Raw genomic sequence first — 22,747 nt, 5'->3', positions numbered from 1 at the left:
TTCTTTGGCATCCTTTACACATGCTGCTACTGTTTTACTAGTCTCGAGTACAGTCTAGGTTCCAGGAAAAGACATGCAGTCTACAAGCCCTCAACCATTTAATTCCCCCAAAAGATGATTCACTGTGCCACGTTCCAAGTGACAATTAATAGCTTCCAACATCAAGAGACTTAAGTATGAAATAGTCTAAAATAATGATGCTAAATCACCCATTTATTTTCAGAGGACATTGTGTTCCGTGCATAAACTACTAATGTAATCGCACTAAATTAAGGCTGGGAATGACTTAATATCTGTTTTTGCAAGCAGAACAAACAGAGATTTATGTCCTAGTACATAAGGGAATTTATGTGACAGTGTTGACTATCAAAGCTTTCAATCTACTCAAATGATAAAATTATTAAAAGTCTAGAAGATATGTTTTTGAGTAAAGTATGTCTATAGACACAGTAGAAATAGGATTTCAATTTCCACTTGTCAGGGATCATAAATCTTTGTTCGTCAATTATTGCATTTCTTTCACCAGCATAACTGAAAATTATCTCATCACTCTCAAACTTGGGCTGAAAAACAAAGATAAGACTATGAAGAAGGAAAAGAGCAATTGGCCTCCTGCGTTTATAAGCCATCAGGAACTGAGAAAAAAAAGCCTTGGATTGCTTTATCTACTCATGAAATCTCACACCTTCATTCCAGCACCAAGCACATTTCAATCAAAAGCTATTTCATGGTCTGGGATAATGTTTCTACTTCACACGGTAGGCCAATGTGTTTATTTATACCATGCTGAAAATACTCAGCAGATAACGCAGCACTGGTGGAGGAATGACCTACCAAGGTTATTGACGCAAAATATTAATTGTGTGTTCTCTCTTATCAATGCTGTCTGACCCAGTGAAGGTTTTCAACATTTTCTACTTTTATTAAAGGATTAAACAGGATCCAAAAGCAGTTAGGTGGCTCAGAAAATCTAATAAATTGGAAAAACTTGCTGCAGCTGCTGCTCCCAAGGAAGACTCCACGCCACAGAAACGTGCCAGGAAGACTTCTCCAGGAAGGATTTCAGCATTACATTATTTTGCTTTTGTATTAGCTGTACAGTTTTCCTCCCTGAGCTCAAGAGTGAAGTTTCAAATCTTACAAAGTTTACAGCACGGAAGAAAGCCATTTGGCCCATTGTTTCCATGCTGGCTCGAAACAAGAGAAATCCAGCTTGTTCTGCTCCTCTGGCCTCTCCCCGCAGCTTGCAACATTTGTTGTTTTCAAATGGTTCTCTAATTCCCTTTAGTCAGCCACAACTGAATCCAGTTCCACAATCCCAGTCGTGGTGCATTTTAGATTCTGACCACTCCCTGTGGAAACAACTTTTCCCTCACGTCATTTTTGGTTCCTCTGCCAATCACCTTCATTCTATGACCTCTGGCTCTTGATCCTTCTACCAGTGGGAACTGTTTCCCTCTACCTATCCCTTTTAGACCTTTCATGATTTTAAGCATCCTTTCCCCCTCAATTTCCTCTGCTCCAAGGAGGACAAACTCAGCTTCTGCTGTCTATGCATGTAACTAAACTCCTTCATCTCCTGTAAATCTCCTCTCTACCCTCTCTAAATGAAAAAAAAGGGTTCTGTAGCATTTACAGGTGCTTCTACAGAAACAGAGTATGGCTGCATCAATTATGGCATTTGACATAATTCTGGAATTTTACCTGCGTTGAACTACCTTTGAAATGTAGAGATTCCTGACATCTTTCCTATAAATTTACTCAGCTAATGAAGGCCTCCAGTCTTTTGTGGACTAAATTTGAATAAAACCTACTTTTTTTTGTGAAGAAAACCTGCTGCTTAAGGACAAGATTTGGATTTTCAAGGTAACAAAAAGCGTGAATAAACAAGTTATTGATCTTGGTAATAGACAAAGTACCAGAAGACACAAACACAGAATTCACAAAAGAAATTGGAAAACTCATCTCTCCTGCCAATCGTCTTGTTTTTAATTTATTTATGAGATGTGGATTTGCAGGCAAGGTCAAAATTTACTTCCCAACTCTAATTGCCTCAATTGAGCAGGCAGTAAGGAGTCAACCACATGGAGGGTCTGAGGTATATGTAGGTCAGACCAGGTAAGGACGTCAGATTTCCTAGGGCTTAAACTGAGACATATCACAAGCCTGGTCGACTGAACACTTTTTCTGTCTTTATTTCCTATCTATACCACACACAGCATAGGATTAAATTCTATATAGCAAGAAAAGTAACAAGCTTCTGAAGGTGCATAACCCTTATCAAGTGACTATCATGAAGAAAATTAGTGTAGTCGGGTGTACAGCAACAATAAGTCACCATGAAACTGAAATATGTCCAATTTTAATCCCCTGAAATAGTGGGCAACATACAGGCTGTAGTAAAGTTTTAATGAAGAGCCATCAAATGACATGTACTTTTACAATTGTTATCACAACAGGTTTAGAAAGCTGTTCTTTTAAAATGTGAACAGGACAGACTTTTGATGATTTACTAAATCATTTAAAACAATGAGGAGACTAGCCTGTGATTGCATAGACAACTACTTGCACAAGTTTATTTAGAGAAATCAAGGGTAAGTACATTTAAGCTTTAAAAATAGAACTGGGTTAAAAGATGTTTTTCTTTATCCAGAGGATTAGCAACACACAGAAATGTTAACATCTTTGGCACCTATAGCATCGTTGTTACAAGGTGTTCAAAAGGAAACAGTAAGTCCCTTTATGCTTGTCCAAGGTGGAAACTGGGTTGGATGCACAAGAGTGATTTGAGACTCCAAGTGCCCAGATGTGATATGATGCCAAAGTGGTCACAATTGCACACCTCTCCAGAAAAACTGTATTTTCAAACAGACAGCACTGAACTTCCAGGCCACTGTTTCCACTGGTGGAGAAAGAAGGAACAAAGGTTGGGGGGATGGGGGGCAATCTTAAAATTAGAGCTATGCTAATTAGGTGTGGTCTTCTCTGTACTTATTTGGAAGACATTTCTGCTCCTGGATATCAGACAAAGAGTTCCACAAGTTAAAAACAGTAGGGATGCTGAGAGAGATTGTGGCAAAATAGAGTGGAATGTTGTCAAGTTTCATGTGTACATTGACAAGTCGTAGATGATTTTGCTGAGTGACAGCATGCAAATGAGTGATAAGAGGGGTTGACGGAAAGCTAGAAATTCCATGTCCAAATGGCTATGGATGCAAGATGTCAATGGGAGCTTTCAAGACTATGATCACCAGGCTTTCACTTGGTAAGTGTAAGGGATGTGGATAGGAAAATGCCTTTGAATATGGATCAGCCACAACCAGTTGCATCTTAAGTTTACAATCCTACTCCCATGATATGGCCTGTGGATTTTAAAACAAGTATTTCCTCTTCCCTCTCCAGGTAATGATACGGATACTGGTGCAAAGTATACACTCGGCTTCATAATACTTAGTCACTTTGTAGGTTTTTGGGACAAGCTCAATGGAACATACCAGCCTGATTTTATTAATGTCCTTAGAATGTAATGCATGTGATAATTCAGTTTCTTGAGGAAAAATGCCAGGATAGAAAGACTGTAAATATTAACAGAATTTCTTGATTTATTTTACTAAGAACTTTTAAGAAAAATAATGTTAAAGAAAGCTAATGTTCTCAGAAATAAAAGATTAACAGTTATTCCTGGATTATAATCGAATATGAAATAATCATAGATTTACTGAGTACAGTCAATTTAATTGTATTATGAGTTAGGAAGTTAGATTGGATAAACTCAAGTTCTGTATATCACGGGGTACATAGCCTAAACTTACTGAAAACTTGCACTTGATGATGAGCTGATCATATACTGCAATTATGTCAACATTGCACTAAATTATAACGTAGACAATTGTTGTCACTACTTGAGCTTGCTATAATTTTTGTGGTTTGTGTTGCCCCCCCCCCCCCCCCCCCATACTTCTGTTAAAGGAGCTAATTATCATAGCTCTGCCCATTTTCCAACTGAGACCAAGGCAACAGTGAATTTTCTTCTTTTAAGCCAGTGTTCAAAATGTGGCCTTTTAGGCAAAGTTAAAATGGCATTGGAAAGCTGACAGAAGCCTGGTATATGATTGCTTCTGATGACATTATCTTCACTTGGCACACACAAAATCAAAGAAATCATATTTATTCATTTCCCCTTATGATATAGAGGAGGTTGTTTATCCCAGTGAGTCTATGCTAGCTACTAGAGCAATATCTTCAAACCCATTCCCCTACTTATTTCCCCATGACCCTTTCTCACATGCCTATTAATTCCTCCTGATTCACCCACTAGCCACCTAGGCAAGAGATAATTGACATAGCCAACTAACCCAACAACCAGCATGTCTTTGGAATATGGGAGGAAACTGAGCACTGGGGGGAACAAACAAGGACTCAGGGAGAAGGTGCAAACTTCACACAGAAAGCACCCAAGGTCAGAATCAAACCCGGGCTGCTGGAGCTGTGAGACTGTTGTGCTACCTGCTGTACAAGTGTGCCACCCAGAAACCTGCATGCCTATTGTCATAAATAAAATTCAGAACTTCATAAGACAGAAACTAAGTGCAAATATTTACCTCTAGTTTTACAGTTTATACTCAGCTAGTCCAAAACAGCATGGCCCAGGTTAAATTATACATCCGGAGAACATTATGAAAATATCTGGTGAAACATATTGGAGTAAATTAGAACAACACACAAAGCACTGGATTGGGCCCAGATGAAGCATCTTGACCTGAAACGTCAACTGTCCACCTCCCTTCATAGATGCTGCCTGACCTGCTGAGTTCCTCCAGCGCTTTGTGTGTTGCTCCAGATCCCAGCATCGGCAGTCTCCTGTGTCTACAGAGATAATTAGAAACTAAGTTAGCTTTACTTTTTGGATTGTCCTATTTTTAGCACTTTCAGAATTGTGATTAAATATCAGCAACACAGAGATTTCAAATGATCTTTGATCTCTGGAAGGAATATTAACAAATACAAACAAATGGCCACATTAAACAGAGATTGTCAACATCTCTGAAGAGTTGAGCATTTTCTACTTAAACTACATCATTGGTCAAGTGAATTTTATGGCATCAGAGCATCGCATTGTTCAGGAAACAATTACCAAAGATTATCTCAAAAAATATTAAAGTCCCTTTTGGTACAATTTAAAACATTTAAAAGCGAGAGTGATTACAACCCTTGTACTAAGACTACATTTCCTGCACAAAATGTACAAATATGATCTAAATAGCAGATGTCTAATTAACTAATTACAAAAGCAGAAATAATCCCTGTGCAATGGGACTGATCAAACATCACTTGACTCACTAAGACACTCAGTGAAATTGCTTTTCCAATGTTTTGCAGAAATTTGCCATTGGAGGCTTAAGGGAGAAGAATTGACAATTCTTCTGCATTCACTTCCAACATCCATAATAAAACCTATCCTAAGCCATTCAATAGTCTCCACATATGTAGCTGTGATAAGACCAGAAGACAGCAACGATGCAGAATAAAAACCTCTACAGGCAACAATGTTGCATAGATTAAAAACCTACCTTCAAACAAATATAAGTTATGATATTTAGTGGTTGTCAAAAGTTGAGAAAGAACATAACCAAACATTACAGAGCACCAGGTGGTGGCAGTGAAAACTGCCCACACAAATTTCCACAGGGAAGAAAACTTGATCAGCCAAACTACGCAAATATTAATCTTTTGTGTTATTGTTCCAGACAACAGGCACTTTGGGAGATGAGCAGCACAATTGGCCAATTATTCACACATCAGCTCAGTGAGACTTGTACCATTTTAGTCTTTTCATTTTAATTTTAAGCTGATCTTTGGGTGAACTGAAATGTTCTGTTAAAAATAATGAAGTCTTACAATACACTAATGACATGTGCCTTACTGAAGAGAACAGCAGCATTTCACACAGTACAGAATGCACGACCAGTGGATTCACAAGGTGATTCAAAAACAAAGAGCAAGGTGCGACATAGCTGACAACTATAAACAACGTTAATCTTGAAGTGAAGATGCAGAATGACTAGCCTCTGTAAAACAAAAAGGGTCAGAAGTAGAATTATAGATGTAAATGATAAACCAAGCAGTAAATATGCCACGTGGAAACTTCATGACACCTTTGTTCCTCGGGAGGGGAAGAGAGGGGAGGGGGAGGGAGAGCGCAGAGGGGGAGAGATGAGTTGGAGGAGCTCATGCTCTGTAAGTCCAACCAATGTATCTTTGAGGCAGAGAGCCACATGGATGGCACACTTCAGGAAATGGTCCCCTCGCAGCTTAAAAGTGTGCAGGCAACGTGAGACCACAAGGAAAGAGGATCAGGTCGTCAATGCAGGAATCACCTGAGCACATGTTACCCTCTGGCCTCAACATGGTTGCGACCATTGTCATAGGAATAAAAACTGTGATGCTGGAAATCTGAAATAAACATGAAAAATGCTGAGAATACTCAGCAGGTCAGGCAGCAAATGTGGAAAGAGACACAGTTAATATTTCAGATCCAGGACTGTTTTATCGTCACAGAAGAGCTTTAAACTTTGGGGAGAGCTTAGAACTAACCACACAGGGCATACGAACCTGAGCAGAGATTCAAAACGCAAACTTGGAAATGGAAGGTGAAGAATAAGTAAGCAAATTTGGAAGATGGAAGAAACAAAGGCTATAATAAGAAAGGAGCTTAATCATAACTGCTTCAATGCAAGGTGTCCAGGGAATCAGATAGTTGAATTGTGGGAACAGTTAGACACATGGAATTATACTTATTTCTGAAACTTATCTTAGTGGAAGGCAGGAATGTCAACTTAACAATCCAGGTTATAGGGTTTTGGACAAAATAGAGATGGACTGAAAACATATAAAAGGGAGTGTGAATTATCTGTTAAAGAAATTACTTTGACTGAGTAGGAATAACATGCTGGAAAGTTCAAGTGGTTAGAAAGCAGAGAATGATGAAGAAAATCAGGAAAATACAGGTGCATGAAAAAATTATTAGGTATTTAAATCAAGGAAATCCTAAAAATGTTTTATAAATACATTGAGCAAAGAAACAAAGAACAATGTAAAGAGCTGGGCCTAATAGAAATCTTTAAAGTAACCAGTGCATGGAGGGGGAAGCCATGGGTAAGATTCAATAAATACTTTGCTTACAGTTACAAAAGACGGGGCAAAATAATAAATGCAGCTGGTGAACGAGTGTTAACTACTGGATGGGACAAACATATCAAAAGATAAAAGCTTAGTATCTTTGACAGTAGATCAATCACCAGGGCCAGAAGAAATACATGCTAGCCTATTAACAAGAGAGGAAGCCATAGAGGCTCTGACTAAGGGTGCGGAGGACAGGACATGGCAGCCTGGTCAGAAAGGTAAAGGTCCATGGGATGAAAAGGAAAGTAGTAAATTCAGAGGTTTCAGTTGAGGTGTACAAAAATGAGAAACCTTTGCTTAGCAGACAGATTAATAATAATTTATTAATGAATTAATATTTATTAATAGATGTAAACCAATTAGTAGGAAAAATAGTGGGAAGAAAATAGGATTTTTTTTTCACCCATCTGATGGGGATCGAGAGCTCACTGCCACAAGCAGTCAGAAGTGGAAGAAAAGCATTCATTATAATTAAAAACATTAGAATGGATGCTTGACTTGCTGCTCTGGATTTGGAGCAAGACTTGGAAAAAGGCATTAGAGTAGACTATTCTTTTTCAGCCTGGCATGGAAATGATCGGCCAAGTGGCTACTTTCCATAATCACAGAAGTCTGATTTAAGGCAGAAAGATAGAGGAGGAAGAGAGAAGACTGAAAAAGCCAGAAAATGTGAGAGATGGAAAAAACTGAAAATCAGGTGCAGAATTAAAACAGATCTGAGCTATAACGCTAGATTAGGAAATTCCAGAAGTTGTTGGAAATTCCAAAAATTACTGGAGATTCCAGCAATTACAATGGTATGAAGGTAGAATTGTCTGGAGTGGACAAAGGATTGGGTCAGTGGATGAGCAATGGCAGATATTTAACCAGCTAGATTATAATGCTCAGCAGAAATTTATCCCAATTAGAAAGAGGGATCCCAGGAATAAGATAAACCATCCATGGTTAGCAGGAGGTGAAGGAATATATTAAATCAAAGACTACAACATAGAAGTGTCTAAGGAGAACTGCCACAGAAGGGGAGATATGGACTAGTGCAGATCAGCCATGATCACATTGAATGGCAGAGCAGACTTGAGGGGCTGCTGGCCTATTCCTGCTCCTATTATCGTACAATCTTAGTCTTCAAAGAACAGGTGATAATTGTTAGGTAGAAAGATGAGCTACTTGGAAGCAGTGATCATCTTTCTACCAACAATCCTGGGAAATTTTTCAGCACAGGAGCTGCAGCACCAGCTCAGCACCATGACTCCATACACCCTGCTTAGTTTATGGAAATTAAATCCACAAAGATTGAAAGAGCAAGGAAAGGGAAGCCAATTTGGAAGTTATGAAACTGATTTTGTATCCTGTGAGAAAAATAGAAAATAAAATGGCCCCTTGACTTAACAAGGTAGATTTAATTGTTAATTAAAGCAGCTGCTTGGGCACCAACTGATAATCAAACAATATTTTTCTAATTAAAAATAACATTAGTCTACGCAATAAACTTTGAGTAAAACTGTGAAAAATAAATCCCTGAGGTATAATATGCAAATTCATCCTGAATTCAGTATGTAGCCTCTGGCAGAAATGCAAACAATAAAAATCAACAATCCATTTCCATTATCCCATGGAATATATCACTATTGCACTATATAGAAAATAAACAGATGATGGAAGAAGACGAGAACACAAAATCTATTTCAATAAGTGAAAATGCCAGCATTAGAAAGTATCTTACAGAAGTGCATATCTCAAACTAAGATTTAGGAAAACAGATAAAGTACACATTAAATGCGATCTTCAATGTCACAGCTGAAGAGAAACCTAGTGAAGGCTATTTATTATTACAATGTCAAATGGTTCAAATACTCTAGTACAAGCAGATTAAATCTCTTTTCCTAGAAATAGGATGATCTAAAAATTATGTATTAAAAACAAATGTACCTCGATGAGTTGTGATAAGTTTGAAGACCGTATACCATTCTTGATGCTTATAACTTTGTGAAGAATGAGATAATTTTGGCAGGCACCCAGAATTTATAACATTTCCACAAGGGTAACAAACATTTGATTTATTTTCTTCAAAACAATAAATTCAACTCTGTGGATATATTACATATATGAGAATTATCCTGTTGATATAGGAAAAAGCTGAGATCTTGTTTTTAATTACTAACACTCCTCTCCCAACTTTGCCATATATAAAATCTCGATTCGTTTCTCACCTGGGATCACAGAGGAACTTTGTCTTCTCTCCATCCTCTCTCCATATTAGCCATTCTCGAAAGGATGGATGAACAAACATCCGTGTCATATCCCTCCGTTTTATCAGAAACATAGAAAGGTTGTCCATTCTCTGTTGAAAGTCTTCCCATTCAAGGCTACCATCAATATTCCCTGCATTGATTGCCTGGTAAAGCTGGTCATCTGTCATTGGATGCAAGGATGCCACAGCTACATTCAGAAGTGGTAGCACACGTTCAAAGGAGGACTGTGTAGGGAACTTCATGTTACACTGCAAGAGATAGACCTCAGCAAGGGAAACAGGTACTACTTTATAGCTTGAACTCTTAAGCACCAAGTATCCTTTCTCAATCAAGTCAAAAGTCAGTTTTAAGTAGAGATACGATCCTTGGCTCAAAGCTTTGAGATGAGTACTGAGTTTACCAAAGGTTGCGTTGTCCATTTTGCCATTGAGGGAGATGTTATTCTGGATTTCAGGGCTGCTGTGAATTCGATGAAGAATATAGGCCTGTAAATCCTGATCTATTGCCTCATTCACATCCAGTTTGTCCAGATATATCTTATGGAATGGAAGAAGTTTGGCCACTTCCTGCGAAAACAATTGTTTTGGGGAGAAATAAAGTGACTAACGTTAGATGGGAGTGATAGCATGAAAGCAGTACAATGCTTGAACATTTACTGTACTCGCTGGCCTACACTGACACTCAGTACTTTGTTAAACATTGGTTAAAATTTTATTTCTTGTTTTCAGGTCCTTCCACGGCCTTGCCCTACTATCTGTAAAACATCCTCTAGCCCTACAACCCACAGATATCTGCATTCTTCCAACTCTAGCCTCATCCAGATCCTCATTTTAATTACGCCACAGCATCTAAAGCAAAATACAGCAGATGCTAGAAATTTGAAATGAAAACAGAAAATACCAGAAACACTCAGCAAGTTGGGCAGCATCTATGAAGAAAGAAAATTCAGTTTGATGACCTCTCATCAAAATGCTTTGATCAAAGGTCATCGAAAGAAGGTTAATTACATTTTAATTTTATTTTAATTCCTCCGCAGGTAACCTTCACCTGCCAAAGCTTAAGATCTGGAATTCCTTCACTAAAGTGTTCCACCTTGTTATCTTTAAGATGCTTCACAAGGCTTTTTTTGGACCTATCTTTTGGTTTTTAGCCCTGATACCTTAAATAGCCCTGATACCTAGTCTTATGGCTCAGTGATAATATTGCTACTAAGTGGTTTGAGATGTTTTACTACATTAATGGTATGATTATAGATACAGGTCATTACTGTTATTATTATAGCTAAACATCCTGTCGAAGACTAGGTGGGGAAACAAATAGAACTTGAATTAAATTCTGAGAAATGTCAAGAAAAGCATTTGAGGATGGCATACAAGACAACGAATACACACTCAATAAGAATTGTACAGCAAAGAGTACCACCCACAGATCTATGGAGGTGGCAGGATACAGTTAAGATAAGCAAGATTTTTGCCTTTATTGGTTGAAGCAAATATGGCACAGTAACACAGCTGATAGAGCTACTGCTTCATAGCTCCAGTGACCCAGGTTTAATCCTAATCTCCTGTTCTGTCTGGTGTGGAGTTTGCACATTCTCACTGTGACTGCGTGGATTTCTTCTCCAGTTACCTCCCACATCCCAAACACATGCAGATATGTAGGTTGATTGGCAATTGTAAATTCCCCCATGTGTAGGTGAGTGGTAGAATCTAAAATGGGAGAGTTAATGGGAGTGTGGGAGAATAAAATGGGATTGGAAGAAATGGGTGCTCGGTGGTTGATGGGGACTCAGTGGGCTAAAGAGCCTGCTTCTGTGTCCTATGACTCGAAGAGCAGGGAGTAATGATAGAACCATGTAAAACACTGTATCAGCCACAGCTAGTGTACTGTGTACAGATCTGGCCACCAACAAACCAGAAGAATGTGATAGCATTGGAACATATCCAGGGAAGATCTATAAAGTTTAAACACATCCTCCCCTACTCTCCTTTTTCAGCATTTCATAGCTTTACGTATCCCTTTGCTTGCTTTCTCCCTCTCTCTCTAACTTCCCTCATTAATCTATCAACCAGATTTTGTAAATGGCAGTGTCACCCTATTAGAGATATTCTCTTAGAGAAACAAAGCACTGTAGATGCTGGAATCGAGACGAAAAACACGATGATGCTGGAGGAACTCAGCAGGCCAGACAGCATCCGTGGAGAAAAGCAGGCGGTCAACGTTTCGGGTCAGGACCCTTCTTCAGGACTGAAGATAGGAAAAAGGGAAGCCTGATATACAGGAGGGAGAAGCAGAGCAGTGATAGCTGGACAAAAGAGGGGAGGCGGGGTGGGCACAAGGCGGTGACAGGTAGAGGCAGATGCGGGGTAAGGAGGGGAGAGCAGATCCACTGCGGGATGGGTCAAAGATAGGGAGGAAAAAGGGAGGGGGGTTAAATAAAAAGATAGGCTAGGAAAGGGAAGAAAAGAGGAGGCATGGTTGGGGGTGGGTGTGGGGATTACTTAAAGTGGGAGAATTCAATGTTCATGCCGTTAGGCTGTAAGGTTCCAAGTCGGAAAATGAGGTGCTGTTCCTCCAGTTTGCGCTTGGAATTCTCCTGGCAGTGGAGGAGGCCGAGGACTGACATCTCTGTGGTAGTGTGGGAGGGGGAGGTGGAGTGACTGGCAACAGGGAGATGCAGATCGCGGTTACAGACAGGGCGCAGGTGTTCTGTACTTTTCATTCACCCCACCTCCCCCACCCCAAATTAAAACTAATTTGTTTTCTCACTTTTCCAGTTCTGATGAAGGATCTGTGACCTGAAATGTTAACTGTTTCCTTTTCCACAGCTGCTGCCTGATCTGTTGAGTATTTCTAGCATTTTCTGCTTTTTTGTTCAGAATTTCAGCATCTGCAGCTTTTCACCTTCCAACATCTCTCATGACGTTGCCAGGACTGCAGAGTGTTGTGAGAAGTGACTGGGTAGACTGAGATTGTTTTGAACAAAGGAGGGTGATCAGAGATTTAAGAGGTGTATAAAATTCTGAGAAGTCTAGACAGAGTGAGCTTTTTCCCTTAGTATAGAGTTAAAAACTAGGGGATGCAGATTTAAGGTTGTGGTCGAAGAATCGGAAGTGAATCAAGGAAAAATGTTTTCAACCCAAGAGTGGTGACACTCTGGAGCTAGTGGTGGAAGCAGAAACCCTCACTGCATCTAGTAAGTCCTAGGACTTGCATTTTGAAGTTGTATAACACGAAGGACTACAGACCAAAAACTGCAAAGTAGGATTTGTGTAAGTGGCCCTTCTTTGGCTGTATGGGCAAGATGGGTCAAAATGGCTTCGTTCTGCTTTGTAAATATCTATGATTTTAACTGTGCTCCCAAAAACAAACACCCAATGCTTTTATGACTGCATTTTCTGTTCATTTTATCCCTTTTCGCTCTTCTCATGAAGGTCATGTTTCATTGCTTGTTCACAATTCCACAAACACAAGAAACCCTTTCTTATTTTAACCAAGTAACCGTCCTTTAGCTGGGAGAGCAGAGATAGGTATGGCAGCCACAAGGAACATCCACCAAAGTAAGTGTCATCAGAAGTCTGCACACAGACACTTTGAATGGGAATATAAGCTGGTTTTACTCTCTTTCATTAGGGTTTCTTTTCAGTTTGCAGACCTACTTGGCTGGTGGGTATGCTATTGGACAAGCAATCCAAATTCTGTTAAAAAAAAATCATGAAGAATTTTGTAATTTAAGTAAATAGGAAGGATAACTTGGGAGATGTCTCCAGAAAGTGACTAGATGCGTTGTAAATGTAAAATTCATATTGTGAGCAAGCAGCAAAACAGAGAGGACTACAGCAATAATTTGCACTTATATTTCACCTCTATCTAATGAAACATTCCAAAACAGAAGAAGTGGGATCTCATAAAATTAGATCAAATTAGACACTGATATCAAGACAGATAATCAGAGATTAGGAAATGCTGAGAACCAGCAGTGCAAGCCTTTTTTTGGAATGGTTGATAAGCAAACCTGAAAGCGAAATCAAAATGTGCCTGCATTCTTACCTACACCACGTGCCATACACAAAATTTGATTCAGGATTTAGACAGATTTTATCCTTACTTAGAAACAAGTGTTCTTTCCATGATGAAAAAACAAATTGATAGCACAAGAAGCCTTTTATACCATGTAGGGGCACAACCGTAATTTGTAAAGGGGACACAAGGAGGTCATAAGGAAATATAGATGGACAAGTCAGTGAGGAAGTTCTGACAAATAGAGTATAATGTTGGAAAATGTGAAATTCTGGAAAATAACAAAGCACATTATCTAAATAGTAGATTGCAATTAATCAGAGGAATTGAAGTGTCCTTGTGCAGGATTCACAAAAGGCGAGTATGCAGGCACTGCAAGTAATTAGATAATTAACAGAATGTTATTGTTTTTGAGGGAAATTGAATACAAAGTGGGGAGGGGTAAGCTTCAGTTACATAGAGCATTGTGATACCACCAGTGGAATACTGTGTACAGTATTAATCTTCTTACTTAGGGAAGGATGTTAATGTGTTGGAAACAATTTAGAAAAGATTTCCCAGATTAAAACCTGAAATGGGTATGTTGTTTTATGAGGGAAGGTTGTACAGACCACACTTGTATCTGTTGGAATTTTGACGAGTAAGAGGTGACTTGATTGAAACAAAGAAGATCCTGATGGGACTCAACAGGGTGGAAGTGCAGAGGAAGTTTACTCTTGTGGAATAATCTGGAATTGGGGCTCACTCATTTGCGAGAGAGAGATGGGGCAAATTTCTTTCTCTCGGAGGGTTGAATATCTTTCAAATTCTTCCTCAAAAGGTGGTGGAAACAAGCTTTTGAAGATTTTTAAGACAAGTAGTTAGATGCTTGATAAGCAAAGGGTGAATGGGCACTGCAGGTAGGCAGGATTGTGGGGTTGAGGTTACAATAACATCAGCTATAATCTTACTGAATAGTAGAGCAGACAAGAGGCCGAGTAGTCTGCCCCTCCTCTTAATTTGGGTGTTTTTACGTACTGCCAAATAAACATACCTTCAGAGTTGTGCGAACTGTCACTATCAACTTCAGCCATGATGGGAATTTTCCAATCATTTTAGTGAGAAATGATACAATTGTGTCCCCATAATCTGGTTTGTGAAACTCTGCTTCATTCAGCCCATCAATTAACACGATGTAATCTTCATCTGCAATCTTTCGTTCTGAAAGAAAAACAAAATCTCTAACTTTCAGGGGTAATATCAATCTTCAAATACAAAACAGTTTGAAAATTCCAGATACATGATTTTATTTTTGCAAAATAAAGTTTAAAATGACATTTTGTTCATCTTAGGTAATTATACTCTACAGGAAGCAGGTAATTAAGTGAATGTACTAAGAAAGAAAGAATTATCTTGCAATGCATTTCACTTAATTTCTATTCAGAAGAATGTCCGTTGTTACTGATTCAAGCAATCTACTGACGCTGAGGCCAAAAGATAATGGGACAGCACAGTGGGGCGTCCAACTGAGCTGCTGTCTCCAAGTGCCAGCAAGCCAGGCTTAATCCTGACCTTCGGTGCCATCTGTGCATCTGTTCTCCCTGTGTGGGTTTCTTCTGAGTGCTCCAATTTCTCCCCATGTACCAAAGATATGCAGTTTAGTAGGTTAAGCAGCCACTGTAAATTGCTCCTAGTGTGTTGGCGAGTAGTAGAATCTGGGGAAGTTGATGTAATGTGGGGAGAATAAAATGGAATTAGTGTGAATGGGTGCTTGATGGTCAGTGCTGATTTGATGGGCTGAAGGGCAAATTTCCATGCTGGATGTCTCTATTACTCTACGATTGTGATGGGTCTTCCACTGCCTGGAATCACCGGTCACCTCGACTCTGGGATATTCTGCTTATTTTGTCAAGGACCAGGGTGTGGTTCACTGCTGGGAGCATAGTTTCTGGCTCATCGGCATGATCTAGGATAGTAGAGGCATCTCCCTGTATGTGCCTGGCTGCACTTACAGAATGGTTTTGACAACTGGTCGCATAGTTCACCCCCATCAGACTCATTAGCTGACAAAGCTGTCACGATTATGAATGTTTGTGAATGTCACCGACACCCAAATATCACTTGGGACATGTTCAAAAATATTCAAAATGTTTTTTTTTAGAAAGTTAAAACACTAAGTACACGTGCACACATACTTAAAAAAATATTTAATCTGATTTAATTAAAACAAATATAAAGCTTTATGCATCATTGTCCCAGCAAAATTTCTCCCATGCATTTCAAGGGCCTCCACTGTACATGCACCAGATTAACAAGCTGTGGGTTCAATGGGCAGATTTTCCATCCTGAAGATCAGAAATCTCTGCAAATTCACACTGTCCTGTTAGATTCCATGAGTAGTTTAATATGGCAGTACACGTGTCCCATGTTCAGTGCTCTACTGAGTGGCAGACTGTACTTCAGCCTTTTCTCAGTAACAGCTCAGTTAAAGGCTTATCTGCCAACACATCCATACAGATTTAGGCAGAAGATTGCCACATTACTTCTGTCCAATAGACCATCCTGCCATTATCGGACACTTCATAGTTATCAATGTGATGCTCTAGGATTACCACACTGTATATGAATAAACGAACTAGCTTGGGCACCTAATGTGCCCACAATGCACTTTACCAGAACCATAACACATGAATAATACTGTTTGGGATCTTAGATGCCTGAACCTAAAGCACAATGTGAAGAAACATATAAAGGGAAAACCTAACTGAATTGAGTCTCAAACCAAACACCTTTCATTTTATAAAAAGCAAGCTGGCTATTATCCACTAATTCTATCAGTGGACTTAGACACGGGTTTTCAAATGTTTTGCCACTGGAGGTATTGGCCATATTTAGAGTGTGCAATGACATTTAATGGTAGAATGTAATCACAGTGTTTAATTATTATGGCTGGGGAAAGTGTATTAAAGAAGACAGAATTCAATTGAAAACCGTACAGAAAATAAGATTTTTATACATTAGTGATTTGAACTGTCAAGCACGACAATACCAATCTGAAGGGACAGAGCATTTTTCATTTCCACAGAAGACATTAATGTTACTTTTTTCCTTGAGGTAGAGCACAAGTTTGAGCTAAGCTGCTGTTATACCAACACTGAGCCCAACTGTGCAACATTAAAATGTTATTCCAGCCTGGAAAGGTGACACTTCCATTTCTCGTGAGTCATCCCGCTAGCTGAATGAGACTGTGCGTGAACAAATTGTGAAAAGTTGTAAATCGGATGAAATCAACCAGAATGAAAAGACATTACACATTATTTCAATCAAGCACAAGCAGTAGGAAGAAAATTTGAGCCCAAAGAGCTAGATTCATGCTTTTGTCCCAAGGAAACCAATCTGCACAAATTCCTCAGTACCTTGTAATTCTCTATATTTCCTTCCAGATGAAATACCAACTAAAATCAAGGTGGCATAACAAGCCAGGCAGCTTAGTCATAGCGTCCCAGAAAGTATAAGAATGAGTTCTATTTACGTCTGACTTATTCTTCCCTTTGTAGTTAAGCATCTGGCAAAATAGCTGCTTGTGAAGCACAGCTGAGATGAGTTATTGCAGATCGAGTTTTCTGTCCTCAACCCCCACCACCATTCTGTAGTACAACACAGAACTGTGCCAGAGAACTGCTCAACACTTAATTCTTTGAAAACTTATTTAGAGAATTTGACCTACCTTTATGCAAATTGTCAAGTGGTTCCAGGACTCCTCTTCTAAATGATGCCATAGGATCTTGAACACAAGATCGCAAACTGAGCATACTCTGTAAATGTGGTTCTCGAAGGAGCTGCTCCCTATAGGCAACAAGTTGGGGTGAGCGGCAAAGGAGGGCTGCCACATTGTGTACAAACTCTGGAACTAAGCAGGTGTAGGCATTGTCTGCTTGGCAGTAATGGTAGGCCACCACCTAGAAAGAGAAGCTCAATAAGCAATTTTCTAACTTTTAGTCAGTTCCTCAGCTGGCCATAAAACCAGTGAAATGCCCAAGTCTGAAATAAATGCTACTAATTTGATCCAAAACTTTATTCTTGGGGAAATTCATTCTGGAACAAAAAGCTGTATGGCAGGGGATAAGTTACTCTTGATCTTCATGGGACCTGGCAGTGCATCAGGCTTGGAACCACAGAAATACATATAATCAAAACACTTTTGTCATTAGGTTTTAATATTTCTCCTGAAATTGCTACTCATTTATTTGCTTTGCTGTGCTTCCAAAATGCCAGCATGTTTTCCTGAAATAAAGAATCACACTTTTAAGATTGACTGCTGCTCAACTAAATACAAGCTTTAAAGTATTTTTCAACATTGGAAAGGCTCATGCAATCTTGCTAAACTTCTGGCTCAATTTCAAGAACCAAATGAAAAATATTAGAGCTTGTCGGTCCCCTTGTGGTGTCGAAGGAGCACCATAACATCCTGACATTGCAACTTGTTGGTACTGATCCAGCTGAAAGTGAACTGTTGAGAAATATGGGCAGTATTGCTCTGTGGACGACATTTACTGTGAACTGGAATGGGGCACTACAAGACCACAGCATACCTATCAGAAACATTAGATCACCACCTATATCTCTGCAAGGTTCAAACATTGATCCAATAAGTGAGAGAATATTGAGATTTGTTTATCAGTGGCTCTATATGTTGCTGATACAAAGATAAACCATCTTACCAACTGCGTGTGAGGGCGAGAGTGCGCGACAGAGAGCGAGAGCGCGCGACAGAGAATGAATGAATCAACATTGGCAAGGTAATGATGGGCTCCAGAAACCATGGGATAAGGTGAACTTTTCCATCAAATCTTATTGTCTAACTCTCATCTTAAGATAACAGCTGTCAGCTTCCCATTACTAAATACAACAACAATCCTTCCCATTTTATCTTGGGATGAAATGAGTAGCAAAATTATTTAATAACAATAATAGCCAGGTCTTTACAACAGTTATGATGTTAGCCATCACAATTTCCTGAAACTGACAGCAACTTCAGAATATTTCCTCATAAGATCCAATGCACCTTCACAGGCAGCACTGTTTTCAATCCTACTCCATTGCAATCAAACTGAAATTAAGTGAACTGACATGAATTTAAGCTGTTTACAAACCAGTCCTACTGTAGAACATCTTGCAAGATATTGCATTTAATTACATGCTGTCTGGGTGATTTTTTAATGGTTTGATATAATGGTTGTTGATTATTGTGGATCAGTCTCAACTGACAGCAGCAGACATTGGAAAAGGCTTAGTTCTCGCTACAGAGATTTGCAGATCTTTGCGGGGATTTCTTTAAAAACTTGGTCATTTTTTGATTTGTCCCAATTTTAGGGCCACTGTTCCCTTCTTAAATTAACACGATTTTGCTAAACATCACTAGAGATCTCAAATAATTCGCTGAAAACTAATGATGATAAGATGGACTCTTGACCTCACAATCTATATCATTATGGCCTTGCACCTTATTGTCTGCCTGCACTGCACTTTCTCTGTAACTGTCACACTTTATTCTGCATTCTGTTATTGTTTTACTTTGCACTACCTCAATGTACTGATGTGATGAAATGATTTGTATGGATAGTATGCAAGACAAGTTTTTCATTATACTTTGGTACATGTGACAATAATAAAGCACTTTACTAATTTAGTTCTCAGGAAATCCCATTTTGAATACAAAGAATATATTTTATTGATCCAATTGCTCAATGATTAGCTAAATTAAACTTTCAATGAGAATATTGTCTCTGTTCAATTAAGCTTTTGCCTCTTTTTTTACTGGCACTGCCTCACTCAAGTTTATGCTGATGATTCGACCCAGCTGACAATTAAAGAATTTACAATGACCTTTTTTTAAAAAAAGGTCAGTTTATAGTTCGCCTTGATTTTAGTCTGTGATCCAGGGATGGAATAAAGATTCATAAAAGAACATGAAACTGTCAGAACAGCTAACAGGCTCTGAGTCGGTGGTGAAAGAATGAATTTTGGCAGTGGGATGGGGTGGTCTCTCAGAGCTTTGGTTTCGATTTGGGTTATTTTGGGATCAATGCATTGTGTTTATATCATCTACATTCTTTTCAATTTAGAAATGAAAAACTGACTTCTCAATCAATCCCAAAGGCAAGATTACCTTATGGTAATATCATAACTGACATTTAAACAATATGAAAATCAGGAATTAAGTTAAGAAACAAGAAAAAAAACATTTTAAGGTAACTCATTTTCTACATTAGTTGACTAATGTATCAGTTAGGCAGTTGCTAATCATAACTCTCAGAATCACAATCATTATGTGCAGGAGACCACCACTTAGCCAATTAATATTGTACTCAAGTCTGTACGTATATAGAGATTACTCTTCATCGAGTAATCTCTGTATATCGATTCCCCCAACTCTTTCCCTGCAGCCCAACAAATTGTTTCCTCAAATGGCTATTCAGTTCCCTTCTCAAAAGCAAAAAAGAAAATGCTGGAGGCCAAGGGATAGTTGACATTTTGGGTCAAGACTCACCTTCAGGACTGACCGTGTAAAGGGGAGACAGCCAGTGTAAAGAGATGAGGGGGAAGAGTGAAATCTGATCGACTGCATCCGCCATTCTTACAGGAAGCATGCTCCAAATTATAACCACTCTGTATAAGCACATTTTTCCTCACAATCCCCTTGCATTTTCTATCCATCACATTAAATAAGTGCCTCCTGATCTTTGAACCATTTGTTAATGGGAACAGCTTTATTTATTGATGTAAACCCGTCATGATCTTGTACATTCTATCAAATCTCCTCTCAATCTCTTTGCTAAAAGCTTCTTCAATCTAACCTTGCAACTGAAATGCCTTACCCCTGGAACCACTCTAATAAGGCTTTTCCTTATCCTTTCTTGGATTTTCACACATTCCTAAAGTGCAGTTACATACGATGAGCGTTTGTCGGCTCTTGGACTGTACTCACTGGAGTACAGAAGAATGAGAGGGGACCTCATAGAAACATCTTGAAAGTTGAAAGGACTGGACAGAGTAGATGTGGCTAAGCTGTTTCCCTTGGTGGGTGAGTCCAGGACTAGAGGGCACAGTCTTAGAATTAGAGGGTACCGGTTTAAAACAGAATTGAGGAGAAATTTCTTTAGCCAGAGGATAGTGAATTTATGGAATTCTTTGCCACATACAGCTGTGGAGGCCCGATCATTGGGGGTGTTTAAGGAGGAGATGAATAGGTATCTAATTAGTCAAGGTATCAAGGGATATGGGGAGAAGGCCGGAAATTGGGGCTAGACAGGAATAGTTTTAGTTTAGCTCATGGAGCAGACTCGATGGGCCGAATGGCCTACTTCTGCTCCTTTGTCTTGTGATCTTGTGAATGCTAGCAGATGATGGTGTTTAGATTTTCACCAAGGTTGTTCCATTGCAGATCAAGTATACTGAGTCATCCCATATGCCCTTTTAACCAGCTTACCGTCTGTCCCAATAACTTTAAGGAATGCTGGGCATTCTCTCCAAGAGCCCTTAGTTTCTCCACATCACTCAATATCCTGCCAAGTATTCCATATTCCATTGCCTTGTACCTTGAAGCATTTGAGGAGGTGCAATACCTTTTTGGATTAAATTTTATTTGCGCATCTGATCAGGCCATCTAAATCCTCTTGTAGTCTAAAGCTCCCCTCCTCACTGTCAAACCACAGGGCTAATTTTTGTATTACCTACAAACTTATGATGCTCCATACATTGGAAGTCTAAATGTGATTTAATTTTACAAAAAATAATGGAGAACATTCTAAAATATTCCTCAAGAAATATTCTGGGGGATTCGATGGGAATGAGAGGAGAATAAAATGAGATTAGTGTAGGATTAGTATAAATGGGTGTTAGGTGGTCCGCACAGACTCAGTGGGCTGAAGCCTGTTTCCGTGCTGTATGACGCTGTCACTCTATGAAAAATTAGCATGAAAGTGCTGCAGAAAGTAACATTTGAAAGGTGGAAAAATAAAAATGGAAATGTCAAGAAATAATGAATATTGTACTTTGAATAAAACATAAGAAACAGGAGGAGGAGGAGGCCTGCTCCATCATTCAATAAGTTGATGACTGATCTGATTTTGCTTCAGCTTTGTTTTTTTCTCCCCCCCCCATAACCCTCTTCTCTCCTATTGACCAAAATCGATCTCAACTCTGAAAATATTCAATAATTCAGCCTCTATAGTTCTTTGGCGTTTAGAATTGCAAGGACAGAAGAATTCCTCCTCATTTTCATTTTGAAACTATGTTCCAAGTTTTAGATTTCCCATGAGGCTAAACGTGTTCTCACCATTCAGCCCACTCAGAATCTTTTCTTTCAGTAATATCTTTCATTCTTTTAAACTTCAAAGAGTATGGACCCATTCTCTTAAAACAACCTCTTGATCCAAGGAATCATACTGAAACTTGTCTGAACTGTCTAAGTACATATACCATCCCCTTAAATTAAGAATCCAAAACTTTTCACAGTACTCCAGGTATGGTCTCATTAATTTTCCCTGCAGGTGTTGCATGATTTCCTGTTTTATACCATAGACACCAAGACCATAAGACATGTGAGCAAATTAGGCCATTCGGCCCATGGGGTCTGCTCCGACACTCATGATCATGGCTGATTGATTTTTCCCTCTCAACCCCATTCTCCTGCCTTCTTCCCGTACCTTTGACGCCCTTATGCATCAAGAACCCATCAACCTTTGAATATACCATTGCATGTACTCCACCCAATAAAGGAACATACCCTAAATTAGTGATGGAATGGGATTGCCCTGTGAGCTGATAAGACTTGATGGGCCAAAATGGCTTCCTTCTATGTTGCAAATAAATATGGGAATAGAAAAAGAAATAGTCTTCCTAATGACCTCCTGTACCCATTTACAAACTTTGTTTTTCATGCATAGGGACACCAAAATGCCTCTCTCCATGTAAATGGACCACATGGCTACTTTTTTTGCCCATTTGCTGAACCTACTGAGATTATTTTTCAGGTACTTTGTGCTTTCCTCACAATTTACATTGTTGTTATGTAGATTACAAATAGTTGAGGCCAAGCACTGATTCTTTTTGAGTTACAGCTCTTCAATTTGAAAATGATGCATTTATCCCTATTTTCTGTTTCCTGCTAGTTGGCAAATTTTCTATCCAAGCTCACCTATTAACCACCAATGCTGAGATCTAACCTTTTACACATCATTGAAGGCATTCTGAAAGTCCAAATACACCATAACTACTGGTTCCGCTTTATCCACCCTGCTTGTTGCATTCTC

At 39.1% G+C, this 22,747-nt stretch overlaps 1 protein-coding gene across 5 annotated transcripts in view; it reads right to left on the bottom strand.

Moving 5' to 3' along the window:
- tanc2a (tetratricopeptide repeat, ankyrin repeat and coiled-coil containing 2a) overlaps nucleotides 1–22,747 on the bottom strand; it is a 591,670-nt gene that overhangs the window by 93,221 nt on the left and 475,702 nt on the right. For all 5 annotated transcript variants that reach the window (XM_052038520.1, XM_052038521.1, XM_052038522.1 and 2 more), the window contains 3 exons: nucleotides 17,161–17,392; nucleotides 14,488–14,654; nucleotides 9,393–10,000 (listed from right to left, as the gene is read on the bottom strand). In XM_052038520.1, coding sequence (XP_051894480.1) covers nucleotides 9,393–10,000; nucleotides 14,488–14,654; nucleotides 17,161–17,392 — 1,007 coding nt within the window. The remainder of the gene's footprint in view (nucleotides 1–9,392; nucleotides 10,001–14,487; nucleotides 14,655–17,160; nucleotides 17,393–22,747) is intronic.

Source organism: Pristis pectinata, chromosome 25 (genome assembly GCF_009764475.1).
Source record: "Pristis pectinata isolate sPriPec2 chromosome 25, sPriPec2.1.pri, whole genome shotgun sequence".
Classification (NCBI taxonomy): domain Eukaryota; kingdom Metazoa; phylum Chordata; class Chondrichthyes; order Rhinopristiformes; family Pristidae; genus Pristis; species Pristis pectinata.
Note: the sequence above shows the minus strand (reverse complement) of the source record. Positions and strands in the feature narration are given on the sequence as shown.